The sequence below is a fragment of the Cupressus sempervirens genome, chromosome 6 (genome assembly GCF_028749045.1).
Source record: "Cupressus sempervirens isolate cs-2001-9-10 chromosome 6, ASM2874904v1, whole genome shotgun sequence".
Lineage (NCBI taxonomy): Eukaryota > Viridiplantae > Streptophyta > Pinopsida > Cupressales > Cupressaceae > Cupressus > Cupressus sempervirens.
This window is the reverse complement of record NC_143123.1, coordinates 582,125,310-582,140,076: the sequence shown is the minus strand read 5'-3', so window position 1 is coordinate 582,140,076 and position 14,767 is coordinate 582,125,310. Positions and strand designations below refer to the sequence as shown.

At 34.1% G+C, this 14,767-nt stretch overlaps 1 protein-coding gene across 1 annotated transcript in view; it reads right to left on the bottom strand.

Annotated features, from left to right (window-relative positions):
• Positions 1-14,521, bottom strand: part of LOC149553583 (medium-chain-alcohol O-fatty-acyltransferase-like) — a 37,148-nt gene extending 22,627 nt beyond the window's left edge. The window contains exons 1-5 of the mRNA XM_089789927.1: positions 14,134-14,521; positions 11,688-12,254; positions 11,519-11,585; positions 9,351-9,430; positions 8,920-9,261 (exon numbers count right to left, since the gene is read on the bottom strand). Of these exons, the coding sequence (XP_089646053.1) occupies positions 8,920-9,261; positions 9,351-9,430; positions 11,519-11,585; positions 11,688-12,254; positions 14,134-14,376 (1,299 nt within the window). The 5' untranslated portion in view covers positions 14,377-14,521. The remainder of the gene's footprint in view (positions 1-8,919; positions 9,262-9,350; positions 9,431-11,518; positions 11,586-11,687; positions 12,255-14,133) is intronic.
• Positions 14,522-14,767: the final 246 nt, after the last annotated feature.

Sequence of the window (14,767 nt, the reverse complement as noted above, 5' to 3'; positions counted from 1 at the left end):
ATTTTTCTCTAAGACAAATTATTACTTGGTATCAGAGCTATACTAAATTCTTACATGGTATCAGAGATAAGGGAGATTGTCTTCACATAGTCATTCAAGACCATTCTTGCTTTAGTACCTTGACCCAAATCTAGAGAATCTGCAAAAATTGGGAGCATCTAGAGTCAAAACAAAGCTCACCATTGCATCTAGAACATCTATTCAATAAAAATCGGCTATAAATTTGCTTATATTGGGCCAAAGTCAATTTTGAGGCAATTTTTTTTATAAACTGGCACCCAAAAGCCCGATTTGCAGAATTGGTATGATCATTTCAAATCTTTGAATTTAATTTTTAGATCTACATTTTTTTTCATCTACATCTCTACAATTTTTTTGGATCTGCATTATTTTCTAAAAAAATTTTGGCCATTAGGCTAGTAGGAGAGATTTTTCTAGGTGAAGATTTAAGCTTGTTGGTGCAAATTAGATATTTGCATCACATTCAGAAGGTCAAAAAAATCCCCAAATTGGATTTTGTTTCATCCAAATCGGACATCTAAGGCAAAATTAGAGCCATTTGATTTTTGGAGGCACAACAACGGTGATTTAGGAAAAATAATTACAGAAGTGATTTTCAAATAGTGATATCTCACTCATACAGACTCCTTTTTGTGAGCAATTTTGTTTTGTTTTGGGGCATGTTCTACATCTATTCTTGCTCGATCTACACACGTTATGTTTAACAATATTGGAAGGGGCAACCATCAGTATCGACATAAGGATAGTCGAGCAGGTTTCAGAGACATCATTCATCATCAAGATTCTTTCTACACATAGGGGAAGCATATCATTTGTACCTCTGCCATTGTTTCTTCCAAAAGGGAGGAACATTATTCAACAACATTAGATCAACTTCTACATTGGAGTAGCTATCATTGATTGACACTCTACATTTTGGGGGGGGTGGGGGGGACTAACTTGTCTCCTTCTTCTCTTTTATGGGGGGGACTTTTCCTCTTATGGGGTTTTGTCCTTCTACTTCTCTTTTGTATATACTTGATGTATGTCACAATGGGGGGGTTTTGATTACTCCACATGCATATTGTTTTTTCATCTCTCTTTTTGGAGAGGGATTTTCCTATGAGGTTTTCCCTCTTTCTCTTCTTTATGAGAGATTGCATTGCATTTTGTAAATGGGTACTTAACATGGCCTAGTAGTTGGGACCCATCTTGCATTTCATCCTAGCTTTTATAAGCTTAAGTACATTCCCCTAAGTTGCACATAAGGGGGGTGTTGGTGTAAATACATATTTACTATTTACACTTTACTTAAGTTTACTTAGGTTAATGCATTATTTTATTATTTCTTAGGTGAGACACTTATAATTTTGCCTACTCTACACTAGAGTAAGCAACTCTAATTCAGTAGTAGGTGTCTACAACACTGAAGTTTTCATAATTAACTAAGTTGTCATGTAGACAACATAGTTATTCACACTCCTATTTTAGCACATCTAGTGTCTACAATATAATTTTGCATGCTACACCTTTGTAGGCTTATCCTCTCATCATTGCACTTACTCCTATGCTTAATGGAGGATAATCCACACCTAGTGGACATGTGCCTAGTTGTAAGACTTATCATGTTGCTAACTCCTAGACATTCTAGATGTATCTTAGAGGCTTTTATATATAGGCACCTCTAGTGTACCATCACATCAATCAATTCAATAAATTACATTGAATTGAATATCATATCATTATTCTAATTATATTCTTTTGGTCTACTATTGTGCTTGTGCTTGAGCTCCTTGGTCTTGGGTGAATTTTTTCCTAAGGAAAATTCTTACTTGGTATCAAAGCTATACCAAATTCTTACAAGCAGGATGCTGATATATTTACCAAACCATTACCTAAGGATACATTTTTGTATCTAAGAGAAAATCTAGGGGTCATTCACCTATCTAACACTCACTAGAGTATAGATTAGTGATGTATCAACTGAACTACATTGAAGATTTATCAAGTTGATGCAAAGAATTCAGAGCTCATTGCATATGAATCAGTACATTAGGTACATTGAAAAATCATAGTGTCAAGTCTTTGGCATTTGATGTTAGAGAGAGAGAGAGAGAGAGAGAGAGAGAGAGAGAGAGAGAGAGAGAGAGAGAATCATGTCATATAATCAAATCATGTCATATACTCATATCATGTCATATGCTCATTGGGAGAGATTGGTGTAATTAGAGAAGAATCAAAGGCAATAATCTACAAGAGGGAGACTTTAATCTGGTGGAGTCTAAAGATAAGATGGTAGAGTGAGAATCTCAGAGGGAGTTCTCATGGATGGATAGAGAATCAAAATGAAACTAAAGATATTATAAAATCTTATAAATCATTTGATTGCTCTAAGTTTTATTTTCTTAATGACATGCGTTGTCATCAATGCCAAAGAGGGAGATTGTTGATAAAAATTATAGGGAGATTGTTGATAACAATTATTCAGTTGTATATTGTCATTGATGTTACAAAAATGGTATACTCTAACCAAGCATTACTAGTTGGAACCGAGTTTAGAAGACTCCAGTATTTGCCAAGAAAAAATTTAGAAGAAGAGAAGTTCAAGAATTCTTGTGTAAACCGAGTTAGGTTGGTTACCAAGTAACTCAGTGGTAATCAAGTGACCCAGTTTTAGTTGGCCTTCAACAGATTAGATTTATCCATTTGTTGGTTATGCAAGCCAACTTAGTGGATGTTATTTATTTGTTTGAAAGAGTATTCAAGCCGACTTGACATTGGGTTTCATATATATGAAAGGTCAAGTTGTGAGTTGAATATGAGAAAGTGGTGAAGAAGATAAGGTGTGAAAAGAGAAGGATGTTTGATTAAGAGAAGAGTATCCAAGGAGTTATAAAAGAATATTCTGATCAGGGAAGATCCAGAGGATAAGCTAGAAAAGTGATTTGAATTTTCAATCTGATGCTTCATAAATTAGGTCAATAATTGTTACTCTTTAACAATTGTAACAATGAAGAAATCTCTTAACAGAGTTGACTTAAAAGTCATTTTGTAAATCCTCTATTAGGTGGCATTTCTAGATTGAAGTGTCTTAAGACCTCTAACAAGACCACTCCTAATAGGGTGAGTATATACTTGATGTATGTCACAATGGGGGGGGTTTTGATTACTCCACATGCATATTATTTTTTCATCTCTCTTTTTGGAGAGGGATTTTCCTATGAGGTTTTCCCTCTTTCTCTTCTTTATGAGAGATTGCATTGCATTTTGTAAATGGGTACTTAACATGGCCTAGTAGTTGGGACCCATCTTGCATTTCATCCTAGCTTTTATAAGCTTAATTACATTCCCCTAAGTTGCACATAAGGGGGGTGTTGGTGTAAATACATATTTACTATTTACACTTTACTTAAGTTTACTTAAGTTAATACATTATTTTATTATTTCTTAGGTGAGACACTTAGAATTTTGCCTACTCTACACTAGAGTAAGCAACTCTAATTCAGTAGGTGTCTACAACACTGAAGTTTGCATAATTAACTAAGTTGTCATGTAGACAACACAGTTATTCACACTCCTATTTTAGCACATCTAGTGTCTACAATATAATTTTGCGTGCTACACCTTTGTAGGCTTATCCTCTCATCATTGCACTTACTCCTATGATTAATGGAGGATAATCCACACCTAGTGGACATGTGCCTGGTTGTAAGACTTATCATGTTGCTAACTCCTAGACATTCTAGATGTATCTTAGAGGCTTTTATATATAGGCACCTCTAGTATATCATCACATCAATCAATTCAATAAATTACATTGAATTGAATATCATATCATTATTCTAATTATATTCTTTTGGTCTACTACTGTGCTTGTGCTTGAGCTCCTTGGTCTTGGGTGAATTTTTCCCTAAGAAAAATTCTTACTTGGTATCAAAGCTATACCAAATTCTTACAAGCAGGATGCTGATATATTTATCAAACCATTACCTAAGGATGCATTTTTGTATCTAAGAGGAAAGCTAGGGGTCATTCACCTATCTAACGCTCACTAGAGTATAGATTAGTGATGTATCAACTGAACTACATTGAAGATTTATCAAGTTGATGCAAAGAATTCAGAGCTCATTGCATATGAATCAGTACATTAGGTACATTGAAAAATCATAGTGTCAAGTCTTTGGCATTTGATGTTAGAGAGAGAGAGAGAGGGAGAGAATCATGTCATATAATCAAATCATGTCATATACTCATATCATGTCATATGCTCATTGGGAGAGATTGGTGTAATTAGAGAAGAATCAAAGGCAATAATCTACAAGAGGGAGACTTTGATCTAGTGGAGTCTAAAGATAAGATGGTAGAGTGAGAATCTCAGAGGGAGTTCTCATGGATGGATAGAGAATCAAAATGAAACTAAAGATATTATAAAATCTTATAAATCATTTGATTGCTCTAAGTTTTATTTTCTTAATGACATGTGTTGTCATCAATGCCAAAGAGGGAGATTGTTGATAACAATTATTCAGTTGTATATTGTCATTGATGTTACAAAAATGGTATACTCTAACCAAGCATTACTAGTTGGAAACCGAGTTCAGAAGACTCCAGTATTTGCCAAGAAAAATTTTAGAAGAAGAGAATTTCAGGAATTCTTGTGTAAACCGAGTTAGGTTGGTTACCAAGTAACTCAGTGGTAATCAAGTGACCCAGTTTTAGTTGGCCTTCAACAAATTAGATTTATCCATTTGTTGGTTATGCAAGCCAACTTAGTGGATGTTATTTCTTTGTTTGAAAGAGTATTCAAGCCGAATTGACATTGGGTTTCATATATATGAAAGGTCAAGTTGTGAGTTGAATATGAGAAAGTGGTGAAGAAGATAAGGTGTGAAAAGAGAAGGATGTTTGATCAAGAGAAGAGTATCCAAGGAGTTATAAAAGAATATTCTGATCAGGGAAGATCCAGAGGATAAGCTAGAAAAGTGATTTGAATTTGCAATCTAGATGCTTCATAAATTAGGTCAATAATTGTTACTCTTTAACAATTGTAACAATAAAGAAATCTCTTAACAGAGTTGACTTAAAAGTCATTTTGTAAATCTTCTATTAGGTGGCATTTCTAGATTGCAGTGTCGTAAGACCTCTAACAAGACCACTCCTAATAGGGTGATTTAAATCTTTTAATAGGGTCACACCTAACAATGTTTTTTGTAACCTTTAACAGGGTTGGCTCCTAACAGGACTCACTTCAAAAAAGTGAAAATTTGTAACTAGTTGCATTGGTAGTTTTCTCAAATTGGGTTTTCATGTTAAATCTTGGTGTCTCATGTGTCTCATGTTATTTGTTTATTACTTTATCTTTCTGTAACTAAGTTACTAAAGGTTAATACACATTAATATATCATATTGCTTTGTTAACCAAGTTATAGTGAATATCTAGTTCTACTCGAGCTATATGTGTGTGTGTGTACATATGCATATAGATATATATGTGTGTATATATATACATATACATATATACACATATATATGTATATGTATGTGTGTGTTTGTGTGTGTACATATACATATATGTGTGTGAGTAGTTAATTAAAATATAAATTATAATATATATGAGATATTATATATATTTTTATGTTGAATAGGGACATGTCTCCTCTTGATTTATCAACAACATAGATAAGAGATTGCTGCAACTTAGAAAATACATAACAAACATGGCAGTACTATTACGTTTGCAGCGATCCCATCAAATCAACATAGTATTAGAGCCAAGTAAAAATGTAACCTTAGTGGGTGGATAAAGGCATCACATAGAAGATGCAATAGTTAGCAAATGAAGGAAATGAATGTAGAGGAAATTTCAAACGTCTCATGGTGTAAGGATGTCATGGAAGAAACAAATAGTATTAACCCAAATTTGAGCAAGGATGGGCAATGGTTCCATGAGATATGGTAATTCTTGGCAACAATTCGAGGCCCCCAAATTATTCATGGACCCAACAATATTGGCAAAAATAAAATGAACCTCCTTGGACCACCCTTTTAGTCTGACAACCTCCCAATGAACTCCTTAAGTAGTTCTATACTTGAATTTATCAACCCCCCATTTTATGTCGAGCCCCCATCAAACACTTGATGACGGAATAACCAAAATGGCACAATGTGTTTTGCCTCCAAGGTCACCATATTTGGTGAGATTTACATCATTGTAAAAAATGAAAGCTTTTATGGGCACATTGAGGGATTTGGGAAGAACAAAATTAGACAAATAATGGAGATTCTATAGGAGGCTATGTAGCACTTTTTTGTTCAAAGGTTCTTATATCTGGTCCTCAAGATCTCAAGAGTCAAAAGTGATGATGAAATGCTAGTGGGAATATGATTTGTTACCTTGCACGCTCTAGGAGAAGTTGAGATATGGAACCCGCCTAGAATTCTTATTTTCAAAAGTTGGCCTTGGTGGAAATTTTATAGAGGCGTCAAGAAAGCTATCATGTATTATGGGTTCCACCATAACCATTGGAAAAGGAAAGAGTGACTAGAAATCAGTACGATCATAACTGAAACCAACAAACTAATAATTAAAGTCAGAGTCAAATTGTGCAGTTAGCATGAATAAGGAATGTAGTTGATGAAATTCACATTACCCACACAATTTCCCTTGTGGTTGATGATGTATGTATTCCATAGCTATCAAAAACCCTTACATAATCATAGTTATTAATTGAGTAAATTAGCCCATGCATCATCACTGCCTTGACCATGAAGAAAACAATGGAGAAGCAAATGGGGAGAAAGCCATAAAAATGAGATCCAAGAAAAGATAGAGGGCAGAGAATGAGGCTCGGTCATCAAGTGATCAAGGATATATCATATGTATAAATTTAAAGTTGTGGGTAGGGTGGAAATTGCAGATTAAGTAAAAATGATATTCCTCAGATGCCACAAAAGCTATGGGGCCTACCACCAAGGTAAGGGTCAGATTATTCAAAATATATTATTTTTTCATATATAGATAGATATATGGTAAGAATGTATTTTAAGGAATGTTATTTAAGAACTTGATATTATAAATTAAGTATAAGAAAGATTAAACATTGAATAGCAGAATGAGTTGTCTAAAAAATTGAGATAACTTGCACATGTCTAGAATAGTATTAGGCATTTTTTATTTAATGCATATGGAGGCAGTTTATGAATTGATACATATGAGATAAGTAGTTATTATTATTGAGCATTACATTTTTCTACTCATTATTTGTGATTTTATATCTATTATAAGAGCTATTAGCTTTGATCTTTTTCTCCAAGAATGTTCTTGCAAGAAAAAGAGGGAGTTTGGCACTTCTTCAATGGTAAAGGAGCTCAGAAAATTAATATTCATAGGGAGTTTGACAAATGTATGAAGGAGAAAATAGAGGATATGATTGAGTCAACCTTCAATGATCTCAGTCATATTGATTTAGAGGCAGTAAGCCATGTTGAAATGGATTTTTCAGTGATCAATAAATTGTAGAAGTCAAGAGGACTATGATTCATAAATATACCTTGTGACTATATGATTTTAATAGGCCTTCCCCCTTTGTACATCATGAGGAAGTGGCAACTTCCAAATGATGCCACTCGTATTTGTAGAAGTTATTGAAAGGTGATGATCTTACAATAACTTAATTTTAAATTATGATGGATATCTTACGATGTCTATGTAGACCATGGTAGATTATACTTTGCACGATGTGTTTGTTTATATGGTAAGCATTATGAAAATGTGTGTGCACATACCTTATAAACAATTTTTTAGTACATGGTGAATGTTATGCAAATTGATATATTGGAGGGCCATTACACATAGTACTTGGTGAATATCATGCAAGTTGCTTATATGGAAGGCCATTACTCACAATTTCTGGTGAATTTCTTATATCTTGGCATTGTGAAAGGCTATTACTCAAAGAGTACTTGGTGATTCTAAGAGACCAATACTAATGACATCAGATGTGATATCAAAACCTTATTTGAGTACTTGGTGAATATCATGTGTTGATATTCTAAAAGACCAATATTCTTGATATCAAATGTGATATCAAAATCGTAGATATCTTTAAAATTTGTTAATCTTAATATTACCAATGGTGTAATATATGTCTTGTGTTTATCCTCCCTAGCTAAGAAGGAAAGTTGATGTTTGATAGCTTCAATTAGATAAACTTTGAGACTAAAATGAAGTTGTGTGTGTGTGTGTGTGTGTGTGTGTTAGTTACACACACACACACATATGCATGTGTGCAGTTAATAAAATAACAAATTATATATATGAGATTATATATATAATTATGTGGAATAGACATGTCTCCTCTTAATTTATTATCAATATAAATAAGAGATTGCTACAAAGTGGAAACACATATCAAACATGACAGTGCTATTACATTTGTAGCGATCTTTAAAAATCAACAAAAAAGGACAATTCATCACAACAGGGAAAAGCATTTTGATTTGAAGTATCATTTCATCTGTCCTCAACCATTGAAATACAAAAATGCAACACATAGTTTTTTTCAAAAGTTGTTTATTTGGTATTCTCACTATAAACCAACCATGCCAACTACAATTAGAATAATGTTGTTCAAAATTAATAGTGTAAGTTTTTAGAACATCGATATTTCAAATGACATTCTATGATCCATTATAAGAATGATAGAAATCTTAAAGAAGTTGAAGAGTTCAAACAACATGATCTATTGTCAAAATGATAGAAAGCTTTTTAAAAAAAACCAAATTATACTCTCTATTGTCTAAATAATGAATCAAAGAACGTAATTTTGATATTCTAAAAACTTAGATAATAAAATCCAAAAACATGGAGCATTAATCTCGTACTTAAAGGCATTGCAAATAGAATGTATAAAAACCCACCTGGGGTAGGCCGGAGACTGAACCAAACATGTGAGAAACTGGATTGTCATGCAACTGAATTTGTTGGAGTGGACCAAATACATTTGAAAACAGAAGCGTAGTATTATACAACATTCTCAATGTGACGGCAGCAGGTGCCTTCCATCCAAAGAGGCGAAACAACAAGTCTTGAAAGTGGTAAGTAAATGACGCCTCAAAAGATTTCTTCTTCATAGCAGACCGATCCTTCGCCAGCCTGCAGTACTCAAGATACTGTTGTTGCTGTTTTACCTCAATGGGCAGAATCCACATACCAAGTGCATTGCCCCACCTCGATTTCTTCTCATTCATCTCTTCTATCTTCTGAGAAACAAAATTAATGTAACTTAACAGAAATTGTTTATAGAAATTGTATACATAATCTAAGCATTTGAGTTGTTTCATACTCTTACATGGAGTCCTGGTGATGATCTGATATTCACTGGAACAAGTGCTCGAATCCGTGGGGTCGTTGAATGTGCTCCATCTTTGGCTACAATGTTCCAAGATACAAAATTATCAAAAAATTTAAGGTAAAAGAATGGATATTTATCATATTAGATTATTTAAATCTAGATGATGCAAATCTTTTTTTATCAATGTTTCAGATCACATTTCATGATTATTCATTATCATGATCTATATTTCAGCTTCTCTTGATCATACTGAGAATGGAGAAATTGTAAAATGTAATTTGAAATGTTGATGAAGAGGAAAAAAAAAATCACATAAACTCTTAAATTTTTTATGTATTAAATAGTATTAATTAACGCAAATTCATACTAATATATATAAAAATTCATAAAATTGTATATTTCAACATAGTTATAATTTCGTGTCAATATTTTGAATCACACTTACTAATCTCATCTTAATAAGGCAGACATAATGTAATCTCAAAACCTCAAATCCACCCTACCCATGATTTGTTATCTAGCCTTCAAGCCCACACACTATTTATTTCTTGGATATGCAACAACCCAACCTACACTGTATATTCACTGGGTACCCAAGAGCTCAATAACAATAGTGGCATGAATACCACCAACAGCTTACAAACCCACCATGATGTTTGTTACATCTATTTGTTATAATACGAACCTTCTATAATTGTAGGATTCAAGAAGAATTAGGAGTTCAATTCAGTCATCTAGAATTTAGCATTTTATAATACAAAATCCTAACTTTAGGAATAGAGAGGAATGAGGATTTCAGTTCAGCAAATTAGAGTTTAGCCTTTTATAATACAAACCTTTTTAAAGAATCAAGAGGAATGGGGAGTTTATTTTAGCAATCTAGAGCTTAACTTCTTATAATACAAATCATATTCTCGCTATTAACATCATCAACCGGCTATTATCGCTGCAAAGAAATAGATCAATCTCAAAGTGTGCTAGGACCACTTTGTTGGAAATTTGTTCAATGCTCATCTCGAGACTTGTGACAAGGGCTCAAGTACCGCTTCTTATGTATTATAAGTCGAGTGGTTGCATTGGATCATTTGGTACAACAGCAACCCCACTCTAACACCCTTGCCACGCCTACTCATTGACAATGGGCTGACTCCCAATGGGCCCAGCTTTGACTGTATTGGAATAATTTTCCTCAGAAATCTTAGTTTCTTAGAGCAGAATGATACCTACTTGGGAAGAGTCAAGCTACATCTTGATTCTATGTCTTTTATGAGAAGCATTAAAGGCTCTAACATTTTATGACATTAACTTCATTGTGATTGAGGAGAACACTTAAGTCTTGCTCATAATCCTTTCGGTAATTTTGAATTTTTACCTCAGTTGTAGCTTGATGTCCTGTCTCTACTTCCTCCTTAGCTTTAGCACTCTTCTATTTTCTTCCTCTTGGTTTTCAAGCCTTCTTCTCACCTGCAGAAGTGCTAAGAGTTTGCTAGAGTGATTGAGGTTGAGAATAATCGAAGCCATCCATAGGTTGAGGCTGCTGATAGAGAGAGCTTATAGGTGCATCATTGGGAGCTTCTATTTGGACATATTTGGAAAGGGTCTCTTTGGAATGACTGAGAGAAGCCTCATGCCTTCCTGATTCCTGTGAAATGAGATTCACCTTCCCTATTTCCGAGATGGCAGAAGACTCATGTATTTCATCATTGTGAACTTAAGGGTTGGTGTTTTTAAATGCAGAGTCCCCAACATTTCCTGATCAGCTATCTCATCATGCAATTGAGACCCAACTATTAGTATCAACTCTTCTGCTAGCTTCTCTTAATTGGTTTCATATTTCCTAATGCCTATTCTCCCATCCAATACATAACTAGGGGCTTGCTGCATGATATCCTTTGATATATTATTATTGCTATTAATTACTATTACTCACTCAGATGCAGTTAATAATCTTGCTTTTATCAAACTTTAAGGATCAAGAATAATGAAAAATTTAATTCAGCAATCTAGAGTTTAGGGTTTAAAATTTAAACCCTCTATAACTTTCCTAACATGTAAAATAGACCCTGATATCTCTGATTCCGAATTATATGATTCCACTACGCATGGTGCCAATAATCAAAAACTCTACTCCTGTACATAGTAGGGATCAATAGAAAATTACTTACAGCCTAAGCGGTTGAAATATCTCGCTAATCCAGCTGAAAGCATTCCATTGACAACATCATTCACTGTCTGCACACTCAATTCAATACAACATCAGATCGCATTTTAATGCATGGAATGAGCTAATAAGGCTAGTTAAATGTATATGCTTGTTTGTTTGTTTGTGTGTACCCCATTAATAGCCTTCCTGACTATGGCAATGTCCTCAAGATCCACTGTAACTTGAGCAAGACGCCTCGGATGACTAGAGTCTACTATTGAGCCCCCTCTAAACATTCTGCTATCTTTAAACCACAGGAGAGTCGCAGCAGCATGAAGAAGCGACAATGCATTACACCAAACAACAAATACTAAAGTCCACATTTTTTGCAGAATGGCTGTGAAGCTCCATAACTGCCTTTTGTTTGAGTTTCCTTTGTGAAGAGACATGGGTTGTGGACATGAGCTTTGTCTGGTGCACTCTAGCAAGAGGGACATTAAAGACACACCATCTCCAATGCTGTGATGGAGTCTGAAAATTACACTGGCCTCTGCCTCTGCTGATCCGTAGTTCAGTATATAGACTTTCCATAGAGGATTGGGGGGCTCAAGCGGTGAAGCAGTGGCCAGGGAGGCTGTAAACTTCTCCACAAAATCAGCACTCTCTCTATACTCTTCATTCAACTCTACTACTTCTATGTGCTCTTCTATATCAAATTCCTTCCTCCTCCATTTTCGATTCCCCTTTTCATCTTCTGTCTGCAACCACAAACACAGCATAAGCGCAAAACAGTTCAATTGAAAAACCCTACAAAAATCCCAAAATTAACGTCCTAGTTTTGCTTCAGTTCTCTAAGAATCATATCATAAGCCTAAAATAGTACAAACAAACAATACTAGAATACCTAACAATAAATGTTCTACCATCCTCTTATATTTTGTTATGCATCTCTTGCAAAGTAAAGAGAATTAGAATCAGATCGGAATCGGCAAGGCCGAATAGAATCGGAATTGAATCACTATGAATGGGCAAATTTAAAAAACCCTTGAAATTTAGAGATTTTAACAATTAAAACTTATTTCATGCACCCTTTATTGAATACAACTTAAACAAACTATAACATCAAGTCTATCTCTCACTTTTCCTCTGTTTTCATCATACACAACAATTGGAAGGCTTTTTAGAGTTATAAGAAAGATAAATGAGAAAAAAAATCATGAAAAATGTTTTTTTTTTCGTTTTTAAGTTGACCAATTGGGCTGCCCATTTTTTCCAGCGAATTCATGGCTATTCATACCAATTCATGTGATTCACGGTGATTCGTGGGGATTCATGCTAACAAATTGTCAATTCGATTCATTGATTCACAAAAAATCGCCTAGCATAAATCGAACCGACGAATCGTGTGAATTGCTTCAATTCTCGTTACTATGATCTCTTGTTCTAGCATTCTGATGATGGATCAGAGAGTGTGATCCAAAATGTTGATGTTAAAAACTCGTACACAATCTAAACCATAAGCTATTTGTTTAGTTCTAATAGATTATGGAAAATTAATAACACTGATAATTTTTTTATTTTGCTTTTTGATTGCAATATTACAATTGGACATTACTTGCTATAGTTCCGCTTATCAATTGATGATCTTAAGGGGCTTTCTAATGGATGATGCATAAGGTGCTTGGTGAAGGTTTTGCAAATGGGGTTACAATAAAGTGGGTTTAACCATGGAGGAAATTCCGTAGCTAAGCGCGTTCAAACATACTGGAGTGGATGACCTCCCTGGTACTTTACTTGAGCATCACCTAGATCCAATGAGTGTTATGTGTTTCATTTATTCTCATAAGAGATGGCTTAGTATGAACCATTACTCATGAAACATGGGTCAATGAATTTGACTTTAAAAAGTTCACAATTGAATCCGCAGAACAATATCATAATTTGACTTCTTGTAGAAAATACCTTTAATGAGACTCAAAAAACTACACGCATGAATTATGATAACAATATGACAATTAACTTGATATAAAAAATATCTCCTACTTATTAATTTAAAACAATAATAAAATAAAATAACAATTAAGCAATAACTAAACACACAAGTGTACAAAGACAAATCAAATTATGCAATTCAAAACATCTCCTATTCATCAATTTAAAACAATAACAGAATAACAGCAACTAAGCAATAATTAAACACACAAGTTTAAGGGACAAATCATGTGATTCATCGATAAATGACTACATCCACAGGAAAAACAGGAAAATAAAGTAGATAGAGAGATTTTTCTCGTTTCTATACAAAGTTTTTTATGGTCTGCTAATATCAAGAGACAACAGATACGGCGGAAAGAGTAACTGTTGGTGGCAGTTGGACTTCTAACACAATTTAATTTCAGCCTTATTTTAATCTTAAGAAGATTGCTTCAATTTAAACTATATTTTGTTCAGAAGACTGCTTGAATCTTTTAAAAAGTAGTTTCAATTACACTCAGCAATCACATTTCCTTCTAAAGCCAATCTTTCAAATACTATTCTAATATGAAAAACTGATATCAACTATCTCATTTTGTATGTAGAAACGTCAAGCCTAGAAAAGATCCATAACTCAAACAAGTGTGATGAACATATACTGACCACTGTGCTGGAAAACCGCTTATGTTTGCTGAAAAGTGATTGCAGAGCTGTTTTCATGGAAGGCAAATGAACTGGTTTCTCTAACCCCATTACATGCAATATGTAAGCGTCCAGCCGAGGATTGCAAAATATGGCCCCATAAGGAGACAATGGCTCCTCTTCTTTTTCTTCAGCTTCATAAAAATCATCTCTCTTTAACTTAATCTGCTTCAACTTCATATCCATTCTATGTTGCTGCTCCATCGGTTGATGCTGTGTTTTCTCTATTTGTGTCTCATAAATAAGATAAGGCGCGAGTAGCTTAAAATTTAAGCAGTCCCCTTTCAGATATTGATATTGTATCCTCTTTTAATTAAGCAATCTTTTTTCAGATATTGATCTTGTATCTTCCAACCTCTCTTTTTTTGGAAATAAATGAGGGGTTGAAAATTTATCCAAGCTGAAAGAGAAACAAGAACAAACAGAGAAAGGGCATTAGACAGCCCTATCAAGATCAACCAAGTGATCAAGTTGATGGGACAAGCCCATTAGAAGTTGAGTCTTATCAACAATGTTCCAATTACACATATAGTCAAAAACCCACTTTGCCAAACAATCAGCAACACTATTCTATTCCCTGGAAATATGAGTGAAA